The 16,623-nt window shown below is 47.4% G+C and overlaps 1 protein-coding gene and 1 long non-coding RNA gene across 3 annotated transcripts; both read right to left on the bottom strand.

Annotated features, from left to right (window-relative positions):
* Positions 1-1,554: 1,554 nt before the first annotated feature.
* Positions 1,555-7,095, bottom strand: LOC309341194 (uncharacterized protein). Of its 2 annotated transcripts, none has more exons than XM_081860720.1 (3): positions 6,946-7,095; positions 5,692-5,798; positions 1,555-2,586 (listed from the first exon to the last, which is right to left on the bottom strand). In XM_081860720.1, the coding sequence occupies exon 3, from the start codon at positions 2,553-2,555 to the stop codon at positions 1,644-1,646; it is 912 nt and encodes a 303-aa protein (XP_081716846.1). In that variant the 5' UTR covers positions 2,556-2,586; positions 5,692-5,798; positions 6,946-7,095; the 3' UTR covers positions 1,555-1,643. The 2 variants fall into 2 exon arrangements, with proteins under 2 accessions (XP_081716846.1, XP_081716845.1); XM_081860719.1 differs by having other exon boundaries at positions 6,715-7,072.
* A 6,774-nt stretch (positions 7,096-13,869) lies between these two features.
* Positions 13,870-15,493, bottom strand: LOC309341298. Its single transcript, XR_014156176.1, has 2 exons — positions 15,358-15,493; positions 13,870-14,184 (listed from the first exon to the last, which is right to left on the bottom strand). It is a non-coding gene; the product is annotated as an uncharacterized lncRNA (long non-coding RNA).
* Between the last annotated feature and the right edge of the window lie 1,130 nt (positions 15,494-16,623).

The raw sequence follows: 16,623 nt of genomic DNA on the forward strand, positions 1-16,623 counted from the left end.
AGGAGAAGGGGACGACAGAGGACGAGATGGTGGGACAGTGTTCTCAAAGCTACCAGCATGAGTTTGACCAAACTGTGGGAGGCAGTGGAAGACAGGAGTGCCTGGTGTGCTCTGGTCTAGGGGGTCACGAAGAGTCGGACACGACTAAACAACAACAAATCTTTACAAGTTACATGTGCAGTAAACGTTATACAGACTGAATAAATGAACCGTTCAACAAGAGCGTCTGTTCTTCAATGGGTGGTGCCTTCCTGTGATTGATCCATGCATACACCTTTGTGTTTCCAACTCAAGACCCATTGAAGAACATGTCATCCAGTTCAATCTTTGAAAAACAGCTTTGAAAAACTTTTTCATATTCTCCAGTGTGCTACCCTTGCCGTTGTGGTGGCACGGGGTTGCCGTTCTGTGTTTGGACTTACGCTACTTGTTGAACGGTTCATTTATCCAGTCTGTATAATGTTTACTGCACGCGTAACTTGTTAAGATAGAGTTGTACATTTATCCACTCCATATTTACAGTATCTCCAGGCTTTGTCTTGCACCTTAGTACAGTATGTTTGTTGTTTGAATGGTTATGTCTATCTCTATTCTAGCTGCTATTCTAGTAAATTTGGTTTTATACTTATAAGCCAGTTTGTGGTGTTGTTGTTTTGTTGTATTATTACTGTCACCACATTTGATACTTTGTGTATATACCACCTTACAGACCATCCCAGATTTCAGTCCCAACTGTCCTCTCCAGGTCCTCTCCTCTTCCCTGCCTGAAATCCTTGAGAGTTGTTGCCCATCAGGATAAAGGTAAAGGTAAAGGGACCCCTGACCATTAGGTCCAGTCATGACCTACTCTGGGGTTGCAGCGCTCATCTTGCTTTATTGGCTGAAAGAGCCAGCGTACAGATTCCGGGTCATGTGGCCAGCATGACTAAGCTGCTTCTGGCGAACCAGAGCAGTGCATGAAAACACCGTTTACCTTCCCGCCAGAGCGGTACCTATTTATCTACTTGCAGTTCAATGTGCTTTTGAACTGCTAGGCTGGCAGGAGCTGGGACTGAGCTACGGGAGCTCACCCCGTCGCAGGGATTCGAACCGCCGACCTTCTGATCGGCAAGTCCTAGGCTCTGTGGTTTAACCCACAGCGCCACCTGCGTCCCATCAGAATATTGAGTACCAATTGTCTGAGTCAGTTTAAGGCAGCTTCCCATGTTCCTAAAATGTAATTTAGAAAGATGCTACTTCCTCACCTAAGATATACAGTTCCTCTTAAGATCCTATGACCCAATTTTGCTTGCTGGTCCCTGAAATCAAAGAGCAGGCTTTTGCCTATGTTTGGATACAGCTGGACGCCATTTTGAATCAAGGTGGCAGACCAAACCATTAAAAACGCAGCATTTTTTGTTTCTTCAAGCAATGCTAAAGTACGAGGCTGCTAGTTAGAGATAAACTGAACTGGCCTTGGTGTTTTATCTGCCCCTGAATTGACTAATGTCTTTTACGCCAGCGTAAAAACCAAGCACAATGAAATAAAGAAGGAGAAACAACCAGACCCATCTATTGAGATTCTTACAAAGTTTTTAAATCCATAGATTTCTAATGTCAAAATCAAGTTGTAGGAATGCGGAGGAGTCCAGGCGGGCTGTGTTTCAGAAAGGCAAGAGGCCGTCGTTCCTCCACGTCAAGTAGTGAGCGAAGCCTTGCACGATTCTGTTGACATTATGCTCGCCAAGAAACGCCAGGAGAGTCTCCGCCATGAATTCGTGGTTGAAAAAATAGGTGTAGCATAAGGCCAGGGTCAGCAGGAGAACGCAGCCGAGCACCAGGACGCTCAGGACTTTGCCCACCTGCCAGAACCAGTACATGGCTTTCCTGCCCTTAGACTGCTGCAAGGCAACATCCACCAGTTTGGCCTCCACGATTTCGTGCATTAGCGAGCCGATCTGCACCCTGTTTTCCTGGTCCAACCTCAAGATGGTGGCCTGTTGCACACAGGTCTCCAGCTGGGCCTGCAAATCTTTGATGTCGTTCCTCTGGCTCTGGCGGAGTTGAAGAAGCGCCCCGACTTTTTCCCTCAGCTGAGAGGAATTGTTCTTCTCCGCTTGATAGTGATGCTCGGTCTCCTGTAACCTATCTTCCAGGCTCTTCAGGTATTTTTTGACCTCCACCGACAGGTTCTGCATCTCTCGAAGGTCCTTCTCCTGAGCGGCTTTGTAGTCTTCGAAAAGGACCACCTGGGAGGTCACCTCGCGGAGTTCCTTGCTGAGCTCTGCGTTAGCTTTCGCCAAGGCCTTGTTCTGGGCATCCAGTTCGTGGATCCTCGTGTTGGTGTGGTCCATCTTCTCTCTGATGTCCTCCACCTTCTTCTGCATCTCCTCCATGGCGGCCTTGAATCTGTCCGCCGTCTCTTGCAGGCTCCGGTTGTGGCCCTTGATGGTGCTGTTGTCCTTGAGCAGGGCCTGGTTCTCAGAATCAAGGTAGGCCACCGTCTCTGTCAGGTCATTGATTTGGTAGCGGAGCTTTTCGTTCGTTGTTGACAGTTCCTCCATCGTCAGCGACATGGTGAAGACGTTTCATTCAGAGCTGGAGACCCTATGAGAAGATCAAAAAGGTAAAGGTAAAGGACCCCTGACAGTAAAGTCTAGTCACGAACGACTCTGGGGTTGCGGCGCTCACCTCGCTTTATAGGCCGAAGGAGCCAGCGTTTGTCCACAGATTTTCCAGGTCATGTGGCCTGGACTAAGCCGCTTCTGGCAAAACCAGAGCAGCACATTTAATTATTTAAATTGTATACCGCCCTATCCATACCTGCAAGTCTCAGGGCGGTTCACAACATAAAAACACAAAACATATAATAAAAATAAAAAACAAAACATCTCACTAGTCCCCCTCCCAAATGCATTTTAAATGGGCGCTGAATGCTACACATTTCTTCTTATTTTAAATTTTGCGGCCCACCCATTTTGTTGTTTGTTTGAAAGAAAGAAAGGCATTCTACGAATCTCTGCGTACTCAAATCCTACTTAGAATCACTGGTCCCATTCTAAGGCTCCTTCCTTTTCGATTTTGAGGTGCCTCCTGAAGACATTTGAATGTGGTCATGCTCATGCAACTCATTTTTGTTTCGTTTTAACCGTTTTGCACTGTTTTTATGGTGTTTTATGTCTCATTGCCTATGCTGCTGCACATCGTCATGTTGCTTTGCTTGAGTTGGCGGTGCATAAATACTTTTATAAATAAAGAAGATATTGCAGAGAGAGAGAGAGAGAGAGATTCGTTAAGAGGCAGAGAGGAAGCAGTTAATGATGAACGGCTTGACAGCAAAAGGGCCCCTCAAACAGATTAAAGGGACAGAACGATTCTAATTTTGAGCCTCTTATATGAAGACAGCTAAGCCCCAGAGGGGGAAATGAGAGAGATTTATTCCAGCCAAGGGAGCGCCTAATAGCTGATCATCATGATAAATATTTATGCCCAGCTGGGAGCCTTGAGCCTTCAATTCTTCACCCATATGCACTGAAGCTTGGAGCGAGCAATCTGCAGCAAAGCAGATCAGGACCCTGGTCAGCTCCCAGTGGCTTCTCATAGCTGAGCCAAGGAAGATGTTGTCTCAGCCAGAGCCACCTGAAGGCCTAAGAAAGCTGGTGAGGTTGTCTCTTCCAGTGACTTCACCTCCTTAGGAGGGGTGGTCTGCAGTCTTAAAGGGCCCACAGCCAATTCTATGGAAAATAATAAGGGTTTTGACCTTTAAAGCCCTATGGGGCCTAGGACTCTTGGACCTACAGGACCGCCTCTCTTGGTTTGCCCTGAGGAGGACTTTAAGGTCCACAAATGACAACACTTTGGGGGTCCCGAGCCTCAAGGAGGTTAGATTGGTCTCAACTAAGGCCATGGCCTTTTCAGCACTGGCCCCGACTTGGTGGAACGCTCTGTCACAAGAGACCAGGGCCCTGCAAGATTTGACATCTTTCCTCAGGGCCTGCAAGACGGAGCTGTTCCGCCTGGCCTTTGGTTTGGTCTCACTCTGACTCCCTATATGGGATTTGGTATATAAATTTTCCCTTGGCTTTTTTGCTGGACCATGTAGGACCAGCATGGATAGCTGGCTCAGGTGAATCTCATGTTTCCTCCCTTTATGGTCTTGATTTATGGGCTACTACTAAAATGAGGCTGCATTTTAAGCTGTATTTTAAGCCATATTTTAATTAACTCCCCCCCCATTCCCCCCCCTATTATGTTTTATTGTAATTTATATTTGGTATTAGCTGCCTGAGCCTGGCCCTGGCCAGGAAGGGCTGGGTATAAATATTATTGCTGTTGTTGTTGTTGTTGTTAATTAAATTTGTATACTGCCCTATAAAGGTAAAAGATAAAGGTAAAGGACTCCTGGACGGTTAAGTCCAGTCAAAGGTGACTATGAGGTTGTGGCGCTCATCTCACTTTCAAGCCGAGGGAGCCAGCATTTGTGCGCTCCCGTTGCTCGGTCCCAGCTCCTGCCAACCTAGCAGTTCAAAAGCACAAAGTGCAAGTAGATAAATAGGTACCGCTCCGGCGGGAAGGTAAACGGTGTTTCCGTGTGCTGCTCTGGTTCGCCAGAAGCGGCTTAGTCATGCTGACCACATGACCTGGAAGCTGTACGCCGGCTCCCTCGGCCAATAAAGCGAGATGAGCACTGCAACCCAAGAGTCGGTCACGACTGGACCTAATGGTCAGGGGTCCCTTTCCCTTTCCCTTTAGACCCATTGAAATTAACAAACATGACTACAACACCATGCATTTAAACACTATCCTAGCACTTTCACAGCCACGGAGCAGCCTGGGAACTGTAGTTTGCGAAGGGTGCCGACCTCCTAGAGCTGCCATGCTCAGCCCTCTTAAAAACTACAGTTCCCAGGATTCCCCTTGTCTGTTAAAGTGGCAGAATAATTCTTTCACTGTGTTTTGTGGATGGCACCATGGTTAGGCCCATTAATTTCAATAGGCCTACGCTGAGTAAATTTAATGCCACTCCTTCAGCCAAAATTGTGCCCCCCATCACAATTAGGTTTAGACAAAGGTTAAAGGTAAAGATAAAAGGAGCACCGACCATTAGGTCCAGTTGTGACCGACTCTGGGGTTGCGGCGCTCATCTCACTTTACAGGCAGAGGGAGCCGGTGTACAGCTTCCATGTCATGTGGCCAGCATGACTAAGCCGCTTCTGGTGAAACAGAGCAGCGCACGGAAACGCCGTTTACCTTCCCGCCAGAGTGGTACCTATTTATCTACTTGCACTTTGACATGCTTTTGAACTGCTAGGTTGGCAGGAGCAGGGACCGAGCAACGGGAGCTCACCCCTTTGTGGGGATTCGAACCGCCAATCTTCTGATCGGCAAGTCCTAGGCTCTGTGGTTTAACCCACAGTGCCACCTGCGACCCAAAGGTTATGTTTGTATAAATGGGACCTTGATTCCTGCTCACAGGGGAGATTTTGCAGGAAGAGTGCATATGCCCACTTTAATAACATAACACCTTTTCAATGCCTGCCCCTGAGCGTAGCTGTTATTTTAATGAATGGGGAGTTGCTTATTCAAGTAAACCTAGGCTTTAAAATCTGTTCTGGTATATATGTAACAAATGACTTTGCCTGCACATGTTTAAGGCAAAATCGCCCCCTGCTGGTGCATGTATAGTACTGCAGAAGGTTTTCCAAGACTCACTCTGTCTCCTTGGGACCCACGAAATTCGCACCAGCGGGGAGAGAGAAACTGTTTTCCTCAGGAAAAATGGGGAGGAGTGTTGGAGGATCAAGCCTTCTTTACGGAGCCTGGAAAATGGAAACAAAGGGGTTTTTTTTTAAAAGCCTGCCTGAGTGCTTTGCCCATGCTGCAATGTTCTATTGATTCCACACACAAAAAATAAAAATAAAAAGATTTTCTTGGTTTGCAAAAGTATGTGTGTTCTCTCTCCCACCCCAACCCAGGTTGTAGAATCTTTTCTACAGATCAGTTACATTTGATGCGAGACATTACTGTTGTAAACAGAATAATGTTGTCCCTTCTGACCGCAACACTTAATGTTGTTTGAAAATGTCCCGCTATCCAAATGCTTGTTACATGAAAATTCATTTAACCAAACTCAAGGAATCAGTTCCCAAACCTCACTTAACGCACTGCAGATTGAGACATCCAAACAGTCGGACCTGTTTTTTCCTTCCTTGTTTGCCTTTTGCAAGGTTTTGGTGGGTTTTCCTGGGTTAGAAATTTCCCCATAGAAATAAACGGAAGTGGTTGACTCATAATGTGCTCACCTAGACGAACAATTTCCTGAGAATGCATTGTGTTTGGGAAGTATTGGTCAAGAACTACAGTTCCCATAATTATTATTATTTTGGGGGGGGGGAGTCATGCCTTGGATGTGTGTTCAATATATGGCATAAATCTAGTTTCGCCAATCAAAATAGGCACGTCTCAGATGTTGAGGTCAAATTCCAAAGTCAAAAATTGAAACGGCGAGTCTTGCGGTCACCCCCAGCGGTTGGATGGCCATGTTTCATGTATGACCTAGCTGAGATTCCTGCACTGCAAGGGGTTCGACTAGATGACCCTTGTGTTCCTGCAAACTCTACAATTCTTTGATTTTTAGTATTTAGCCAGGCTTGGGCATTTTGTGAAATTTCATCCCCGCACAAATTCCCCACCCCTGACCTCGAACCCTCAGCCTCCGTTCTAGAAATGCTATACCTGTGTGACTCAGCCGCAGGTGCGAGGGCTAGCAAGAGAATTTGGCACTGCCATGCCGCCCAGGTTGGACTCGTCCCTAGATGGTCGTGATGAGGATATTTTTGGCTTAGCACCCCAATTCCACCCTTACTGTGTCGTCCATTGCAACTTCCCTCCCTCCCCTGCTTTCCGCTTTCAGATATTCAGCATTTTTTTGGCCTCCAAGCCCAAAAACACGGGTAGAAAACACACCCCTCTTTCCTATATCGCTGGCTGCCAGCTCCTCGTTTGTTTCCATCTGTCTGTTTTTAATTCGGCACCCATGTCAGGAAGGTAGAAATCACTCGGGGCGCCATTGTGTCGTCGTTCGTCATGGCAACGCCTCGGCCAATAGCGTCAGCGGGGAGGCAGGGTGATGTCACAAACCTTGGCTCTGATTGGGCTCTTGAATTCCACTTTCTTGAAAGGTTCTTTGTATGACACTTTGAGAACTTGCCACTGCATTTTGGGCGTGTGTTCATAGAGGAGTGGGGAGGTGGTCATGGGAGAAGCAGGTATCTTTGCCCTCTAGGCCCATAGCCTAGTGGGTAGGGTATCCATCTAGCGTGCAGAAGGCCTCAGGTTTGACCCCCAGCTTCTCCAGGTGGGGTTATAGCATTGGTTGGCCTTCTGCCATGTCCAAAGAAGAGGGAACAAGAAGAAAAGGGTGGACAGGAAGGAGGAGAAACCACAGTAAAGTCAAGGAAACAGGTCACTTCTGGTGGTTCCCAGCACAGCTCCTGGGGTTCTGCTGACCATCATCAAGGACCAAGCCTTTAGCGTGGCAGACCCTGCCCTGTGGAATTCCCTGCCTCTTGAAGTTTGGGGAGAACCTGTTAGGATTCTTCCTTCGTGTTTGCAGTCATGAGATTGTTGACTATCACATAATGGTGTATGTTTTCATTCCACAGTGTGGGAAGTGATGGAGGCAGGATGTTTGGTATTACTGTGTTCCACGAAGTGGGACTATTGTCCTTTGTCCTTTCTCTGTTTGCTGTCTGATGAGAAAGAGGAAGGAGCTAAGGCTCCGAGTGTATTATATCTAAATAAAGTAGATTAGCCAAGATGCTGAGCTATGGAGTCTGTTACGCGAACCGCCAATACTCTGCAGGTTCCTAAGTGTGCTGATGCTTCTTGGTATCAGTCACTGCGATGTTCGGGCTGAAGAAAGCTTTTGAGGCTCCCGAATGACAGACCAGGAGGGAGAGAACTTGCCAGTCGGGCATGTGTCTCTGCCAGGGTCCTACTTGCGAGTAGGACGATCCTAACAGAACCATCTCTCCATTCGTTCATCCCTTGAAGACTCTCTAGAATGGAGAGGCATCTGCAGTGTGAATTTTCTTCTTTTAATCCGGTTGGAATAATAATTTATTATTTACAGCCCGCCCATCTGGCTGGGTTTCCCCAGCCACTCTGGGCGGCTTCCAGCAGGATACAGTGGTACCTTGGGTTAAGTACTTAATTTGTTCTGGAGGTCTGTTCTTAACCTGAAGCACCACTTTAGCTAATGGGGCCTCCTGCTGCCGCCGCGCTGCTGGAGCACGATTTCTGTTCTTATCCTGAAGCAAAGTTCTTAACATGAAGCACTATTTCTGGGTTAGCGGAGTCTGTAACCTGAAGTGTTTGTAACCGGAAGCTCATGTAACCTGAGGTACCACTGTATTATAAACACAGAAAAAGATCAAACATTAAAAACTTCCCTAAACAGGGCTGCCTTCAGATGTCTTCTAAAAGTTGCCACACTCTGGTTTAGTTGTAGTTTAGCTCCTCGTTGGTATTTATTGAGGTCACTCGCTCTTTCAAATCTGCCTCACAGGGTTGTTGTGAGGCTAAAATGGGGGAGGAAGAGAGCTATGTCTGCCGCCTTGAGCTCCTCAGAGAAAAGGTGGGGTAAAAATAAATAAAGCCCCCCTCAATGTGGAGTCATATACAGTGGTACCTCAGGTTACAGATGCTTCAGGTTACATACACTTCATGTTACAGACTCCGCTAACCCAGAAATAGTACCTTGGGTTAAGAATTTTGCTTCAGGATGAGAACAGAAATGGCGTAGCTGCAGTGGGAGGCCCCATTAGCTAAAGTGGTACCTCAGGTTAAGAACAGTTTCAGGTTAAGAATGGACCTCCAGAACAAATTAAGTACTTAACCTGAGGTACCACTGTATTTATTTACAGTACAATGTAACAAAGTACAGTGGTACCTCAGGTTACATACGCTTTAGGTTACATACGCTTCAGGTTACAGACTCCGCTAACCCAGAAATAGTACCTCGGGTTAAGAACTTTGCTTCAGGATGAGAACAGAAATCGTGCTCCGGCGGCGTGGCGGCAGCAGGAGGCCCCATTAGCTAAAGTGGTGCTTCAGGTTAAGAACAGTTTCAGGTTAAGAACAGACCTCCAGAATGAATTAAATACTTAACCCGAGGTACCACTGTATAATAACAGATGCCAAATAAAATAAAGCAGAAGGGAATATCTAGAATGCAACGTAAAGGAACCAAGTTCCATACCAAAATCAAACATAATAAATTAATATCACAAGGTTCAAAGCAGCATTAGTTGTTATATTACTCCAGTACTCTATAAAACTCAATTTATCAGTGGAGACAGTATCTTGTTCTCTGCCTTCTCTGGTTCTCACCATATATATAATCATAGAACTGTAGAGTTAGAAGGGGACACGGGGATTTTCTATCTAGTCCAACCCCCTGCAATGCAGGAATCTTTTGCAGCTTGTAAATTTGCAAATAAATAGAAAGGAAATATACAGGTGCAAGAACTGAAATACATGGAAGCAGGGCCGGATTTAGGTTTGATGAGGCCCTAAGCTACTCAAGGTAATGGGGCCCTTTATATGTCCTGCTGTCCTTTGTCAACAGCAAATGGTCACTGTTTTTTGTGTTGAATATATGCTATATGTTAATTTATGGACCTTATAGGTATCTAAAGCCATTTGCACATGTTGCCATGCAATCAGTCCATGCAGAATGTGGGCACCCTATATAAAGGAGCAAACCAGTGATATTTTTGGAAGCAGGCTAGCAGGCGGGGCCCATGATTTACATCATAGGAGCCTACACAACACTAAACACTGTTGCTGTATGTAGGTTTTATTTTCATTTGTTTTTTATCTTATATTTTGGAAATGTGCATCCAGGTTTTTTTCCTTTTAATTTTTTGGGGTCTCCCAAGAGAGTGGGGCCCTACACAGTGGTACCTCGGGTTACAGACGCTTCAGGTTACAGACGCTTCAGGTTTACTGACTCTGCTTACCCAGAAATAGTACCTCAGGTTAAGAACTTTGCTTCAGGATGAGAACAGAAATCGTGCGGCAGCAGCGGGAGGCCCCATTAGAAGAAGAAGAAGAAGAAGAAGAAGAAGAAGAAGAAGAAGAAGAAGAAGAAGAAGAAGAAGAAGAAGAATTTATTATTTGTACCCCGCCCATCTGGCTGGGTTTCCCCAGCCACTCTGGGAGACTTCCACAAAGACCAAAAATACACTAAGCTAAAGTGGTGCTTCAGGTTAAGAACAGTTTCAGGTTAAGAACGGACCTCTGGAACGAATTAAGTTCTTAACCCGAGGTACCACTGTAGCTTGTTTAGCTTATACGTAAATCGTGCACTGCATGGAAGCAGCGGCCACTGCAAAACAGAGGCCTTGCGATGGAATGAGCTGGGAGCAGCAACAGAGAGACGGAAGGAAACACTTAAGCAGGCATTGCAGAATAAGAAGTTTGATTCCTGCGGGTTTTTATAAGGTTGTCCCCATTTCTTTTAGATCTACCACCTTATCTGTGAGCAGCAGCTTCAATATATTCCTTCATAACATCCCTTTGTGTTCGGTGCATTCAGACGCAAGGAATATCGCATTAGATTTCCTTGTTATAAAGCTAGAGCCTCTGTCCTGTTTCCTAACATTCCTTTTGCACAGCAGTGTTAAAGATATCAGTTTAATATGCATGAAATTTGTTTGAATGCATTTTGCTTAAAATACTATGCAGAGATGCTTGCATTATTCAGGAATTTTAGCGAGAGCAAATGCCACGGGGAAGGGTGGCTGTTTCCGTTTCAGGTTAATTGACGACTCATCCCAGAAGCCCAAATAGAGATCTCTCGCAGCATGAAATTAAACCTGAAAACTCAGCATCTAAATCAGTCCTTGGCGCCATCAGCAGTAGTGGCTTGGCTCAGCGACGCTTGCATGGGATCTCTCACTGGCACCAGAGAGAGGAAAGTTTATTGAACAGTATTAAAAAGAAGACCGGACTGCATTGCTGGCTTGTTAAAGAACAGTGTGTTACTTTGTGTGATGGTCTGGGACTTGGGCTCAGACTCGGAACCAGAGGAGACTCAGTCTGCACCGGATCCTTTGCCTCAGGCATCATCTGAACCAAGTCTGGGGCCTGATCCTGAAGAGTCCCAGTCTGCACAGCTTCCCCTGCAACAAACACCAGCTGGGCCGAGTCAGGGGCCTGAGCCTGCCCTGGCTCCAGATGTGGGGATGACCTCATTGCCTTCAGCTGGGCCATCACTTACAGCTGCTCCACTACCGGTTGGGTCAGGGGAGGCTGAGGTGGCCTCTGGGTCTAGTATCCCACCGACGTCTCCTGAGCTGCAGAGACTGAGGTCTGAGAGAAGGAGAGACCTGAGTACTCGCAGGAGGAGTGCTCGCCTTCGGGCGAAACAGGGAGGTGAGTCGCCGGGGGATCAGGACCGGCCGCTACCCCGACAAAGATAAAAGGCTGTCGGACCCCGCCCCAGGTTGCAGGAGCAACTTTGCTGTGTGCCAGATCCTGCCTGAGATCCTGTACCTGTCCTTGCCTGGTTTCCTGGCTTGACCCTCTTGGACTGACTCCCAGTGGAACCTTTGGATTCTGGACCGGTCCTGGACCGCGTTTCACAGGTTACCCCCGGGCCCAGCACACTTTGTATTCTTCCAACGTTTATTTTGTAACTAGTTTAAGACCATTTGCAGTAAAGCTTTGAAACTCTTTTCTTGCAGTAGGGAGCTCATTTATTTCCACCCTGCACAAGGGCCAGATCAGGGATTCTCATTTGCTGCAAATCAGACATGCAGTCATTATGTTGCATTATGGAACTATGAGTTTTTGACTGACACAACCTTACTATATGCTTGTGAAACATGGACCACTTATAAACACCATCTCCAATACCTCAAAAGATTCCATCAATGGTGTCTCCAAAAAATTTTACACATCACTTGGGAAAACAGACGAACTAATACCAGTGTACTGGAAGAAGCAAAGATCACCAGTGTCAAAGCAAAGATTCTCCAACATCAACTTCGTTGGATTAGTCATGTTGTGTGGATGCCTGATGATCGTCTTCCAAAGCAACTGCTGTATTCCGAACTTAAAAATGGAAAGCGTAAGGCTGGTGGTCAACAAAAGAGGTTCAAAGACTGTCTCAAGGCAAATGTAAAAAAATGTAGTATAAACACTGACAACTGGGAAACACTTGCCTATGAGCGCTCCAATTGGAGAACAGCCTTTACGAAAGGTGTCATGGGCTTTGGAGACACTTGAACTCAGGACACAAGGGAGAAATGTGCGAAGAGGAAGGCAGGCTTGGCAAATCCACACCGTGATAAACTCCCGTCTGGAAACCAATGACCTGCTGTGGAAGGATGTGTGGATCGAGAATTGGCCTCCACAATCACTTACGGACTCACTGTTAAAACCGTGTTTATGGAAGATAATCTTACTTGGCTGCAAGTGATCACTAAAGAACATATGCTATATGGTAATTTATGGACCTAATAGGTATCTAAAGCCATTTGCAAATGCAGAATGTAGGCATCCTATATATAGAAATGAGCAAACCAGTGATATTTTAGGGAGCAGGCTAGCAGGTGGGGCCCATGACGTACATCACAGGAGCCTACACAACACAAAACACTCTTGCTGTGTGTGGGTTTTATTTTGTTTTTTATCTTATATTTTGGAAATGTATATCCAGTTTTTCCCCCTTTACATTTTTTTGGGGGGGGGGCAAGAGAGTGGGGTCCAAAGCTATAGTTTGTTTAGTTTATATGTAAATCCAGCACTGGGGGAGAGGGTGGGCAGCTGAGCAGCCAAGATGATGTGTTTGAATGGAAAGATCTCACAGATATTCTATCCTGTAATGAATGCATTACTGAATAAAGTCTGACCAACTGGGAATGATTCTGAGCATCCATCCTTGAACCCCCAAGGGAAATTCCTCAACACCACCCTTTCTGCACATTCTGTTCCCCACTTATTTTCCCCCAGGGGGAAAGAACTGTAATCTGGTATATCGCCCCCAAATTTCATCACTTTTGCATGCTAACAGGCTTTTCCCCCCTCTAGAATGAAGTCACATAGATTAGCACAGTCGATAGTGCATGAGAGCCTCTTAATCTCAGGGTCCTGGGTTTGAGCCCCACGTTGGGCGAAAGATTCCTGCATTGCAGCGTGTTGGACTAGATGACCCTCAGGGTCCCTTCCCCCCACTCCACAATTCTACAAGTATGAGAAATGAATGCTAAAAATACATTATAACCCTTTAGCTTTCCGGTTGTGGCTTTTGCGCCCACGTGAAAGGTCAAATAGGACTTGCAAACTTGGAAATAGGACTTGCCCATGTGAAAGGTCAAAGGACTTGCAAACACTGAGAACACTGAACTATGCACCTAATCATAGCATCATAGAATTGCAGAAATGGAAGGGAACCCAGGGGACATCTAGTCCAACCCAACCCCCTGCAATGCAGAAATAACAACTAAAGCATCCATGGTGGGTGTGTCTTTGTCTCTGCGTGTGAAAGAGGTGCCCCCTATGGCCCGTGCTCTTTTCTTGAGGACAGGACCCTTGAGCTCTTTTAAAAAGCGGGGAAACCAAACGTTTGTGTCGTGTTTTTTTAATTCATGCTGTTGGTTGTGATCATCAGCAAAAAAAAAATTTTTTTTGCCATTCTTTTGTCTCCTGTTCATTTCTCAACGGCAAAATTTCCCTTTGGCCTGGGAGTCTGATAGATCTTTTCTTGAGGGTTTTTCTGGGTCTCAAAGAGGGCCACTTGGTAGGACAATTTGTGAAGCTCCCTGCTTAGCTGCTCGCTGGAGTCAATCAGTGAATATTTCTGCTCTTCCAGCTCGTTGATTTTTCTGTAAGCTTCCTCCGTCCTTTCCCGCATGGCCGTCACTTTCCGCTCCATTTCTTCCATCACGTTCCGAAACTTTTCGAGAGTGTCTTGCAAATTCTGGCTCATCTTCTTGATATAGCTGGGTTCCTTCCTTCCTCTTGTTCTTTTCCTTTTAAAACCTTTTCCAGCACAAATTTAGTTTCTCCAGATCAAGGCGAACCAGATCAAATATTCCCCCGCTTCCTCTGAGATTGTGGATTAGGTTTCGTTGTGGCGTCGCCGGCTGGCTACAGACAGCTGCTTCTTGCAGATATTGTTCGTTCGGTGGCAGCCTTCAGTGAATACAAATAGGGGGCGAAATTATTTTTATTCATGTACTAGGCTTGGGCCGTGGGACGTGGGTGGCGCTGTGGGTTAAACCACAGAGCCTAGGACTTGCCGATCTGAAGGTCAGTGGTTCGAATCCCCGCGATGGGGTGAGCTCTCGTTGCTTGGTCCCTGCTCCTGCCAAACTAGCAGTTCGAAAGCACGCCAAAGTGCAGGGAGATAAATAGGTACCGCTCCGGTGGGAACTTAAACGACGTTTCCGTGCACTGCTCTGGTTCGCCAGAAGTGGCTTAGTCATGCTGGCCACATGACCCAGAAGCTGTACGCCGGTTCCCTTGGCCAGTAAAGTGAGATGAGCGCCGCAACCCCAGAGTCGGTCACGACTAGACCTAATGGTCAGGGGTACCTTTACCTTAGGCTTGGGCCAGTGGTCAGGGGTGATGGGATTTGTAGTCCAAATACATTTTGGAACTGTTAATCTGCTTATAAACACTATAAATAAATGGAAAGCAATCAATCCGGATGGCCACAGATTCCTCACTCCTGCTGGGCTGCGACACCCATCATCTCTGACCGCCACCATCTGCTGGCAGGGGCTGATGGGACTTGTAGTCCAACACCATTTTGGACAGCACCTGTTCCCCATTTGTTAGATGCTGCTGTTTGAACAACCTGTGCCTATTTGTTTTGCTTTTTTTCTGCCTACCCCCCACTCAATGACTGAAATATACAAGGAAAATTATAGGATGGGCTCAGGGGCATAGCATGGGGAGCCCATAGGAGGGCCATAACCCCACGTGCATTATTTTGAGCAGCGCAAGCTGGGTGCTGGGTGCCACACAGGGATCCCTGCCCTGCCTGCCGCTGGGGGTCTCTGGGCCCCAGAGCCTGGGGCCATGCTCCCTGGCCCCCTTGTTGAATGGCCGCCTGGCCAGTGTTGGGGGGGGGTGCACCTGCCAAGGGCTGCATCGGTTGGCCAGTCTCCCCCTTGCACCGGTGGTCCCCGTGAACCCTCCATGTCTAACGCCAGCCCTGTAAGAGTTGTGCTGGCATGGTGGGTTTTGTTCCCTCTCTGTGCCCAGCTCCTGGTCCCACCTGCTGCATGTGTGGGTGTCCCGGGCACCAGCAAAGGACGCTACACCACTGGGTGGGCTTAAGAAAACCCTATCCCCTAGCACTCTACAATTTCAGCCAAACCGTGGGCTTCTAAGGGGGTCCAGGTTTCTTCTGCCCCTCTGTGATTCAAGGACGACACCCGTCTTATATTAAGCTGTGGAACAAACCCCTTTCTTGCCAGCTGCCGGTTGTTCTTCTGCTTGATCTCGTTTGCGCAGCAGTTCTTAATGTTCCCCCCACCCCCAACCCCAGAGCGGACATGTCAGGAGCAGAGGGGATGGTGGGGGAAATGACCCTTTTGCATTATCGCCGTGGGAACCTGTTGGCCAATCAGATCTGACGGAGGCAGTGTGAGCCAACAATGACTTTGCCTTTGCGGGTGAATTTGCCTGGCGCGGACAAAAATGGATAGAGAAACTTTTCTCCGTTCCCTCTCATCACACGAGAACTCGGGGACGCCCAATGAAGCCGAATTTTGGAGGATGGCTTTAAAAGAGGACTGGGCAAATTCATGAGGAGGGGAGGGCTACCCCAATAGCTACAGACCATGGGGGCTCTGTTCGTATGCATCTGAATGCCAACTGCTGGCAATTGCTTGGCGAGTTCCTGCCCCCCTCCAGTGGAAATAAAGACACATGACACAATTATTAAGGTTAATGGGCTAAATAAGGCCACAACTTTGTTGGTTACAGGTTATGAGCATTATTGGCTTAGGCATTGGTCCTAACCGACTATATCTGACGTCTGCTAGAAGTCCGGGCGGGGTTAACCACCAGTAGGGGGAGTCCTGCTGATGCACATCAACAAGGAACTCCCCCGGGGTCACCGCTAGGGGGCGTGCCTTAGGCCCTCACCTCCCTAGGCTTCGGACAGAGCCATGCCCACCAGAATCCTTCATTAGACTGCCCTTCAATATACGGGACAGGTGATGGCGCTACCTCCCTTCTTCCATCTACAGAGCAATACCAATGCCTAACTGCCAATACCAAGAAAGTTGTGACGTTTTGCTACGAGGGAGGCGAAAACCAAGTGGCTGGTGCCAATTTGCCAAGTGGGAAAATTCCTACCAGGCCCCTCAACGGCGACCAACCAAGGTCCATAGCAAGGTCAAGGAACGAAAACCTTAAAGGGAGGGAGGGTGGGAAACAGGAACAGCTGATGAGCGGCAAAGAGGGAGATCCCTGGCCTACGCCTGCCTTAAATAGGGGCTGGCCAGGGGGTGACGCGGCCAGGAGGGCACAAGGAGAAGGGGACGGCAGAGGATGAGATGGCTGGACAGTGTTTTCAAGCTACCAGCATGAGTCTGACCAAACTGCGGGAGGCAGTGG

Source organism: Podarcis erhardii (genome assembly GCF_964252035.2).
Source record: "Podarcis erhardii genome assembly, chromosome: 4".
Classification (NCBI taxonomy): domain Eukaryota; kingdom Metazoa; phylum Chordata; class Lepidosauria; order Squamata; family Lacertidae; genus Podarcis; species Podarcis erhardii.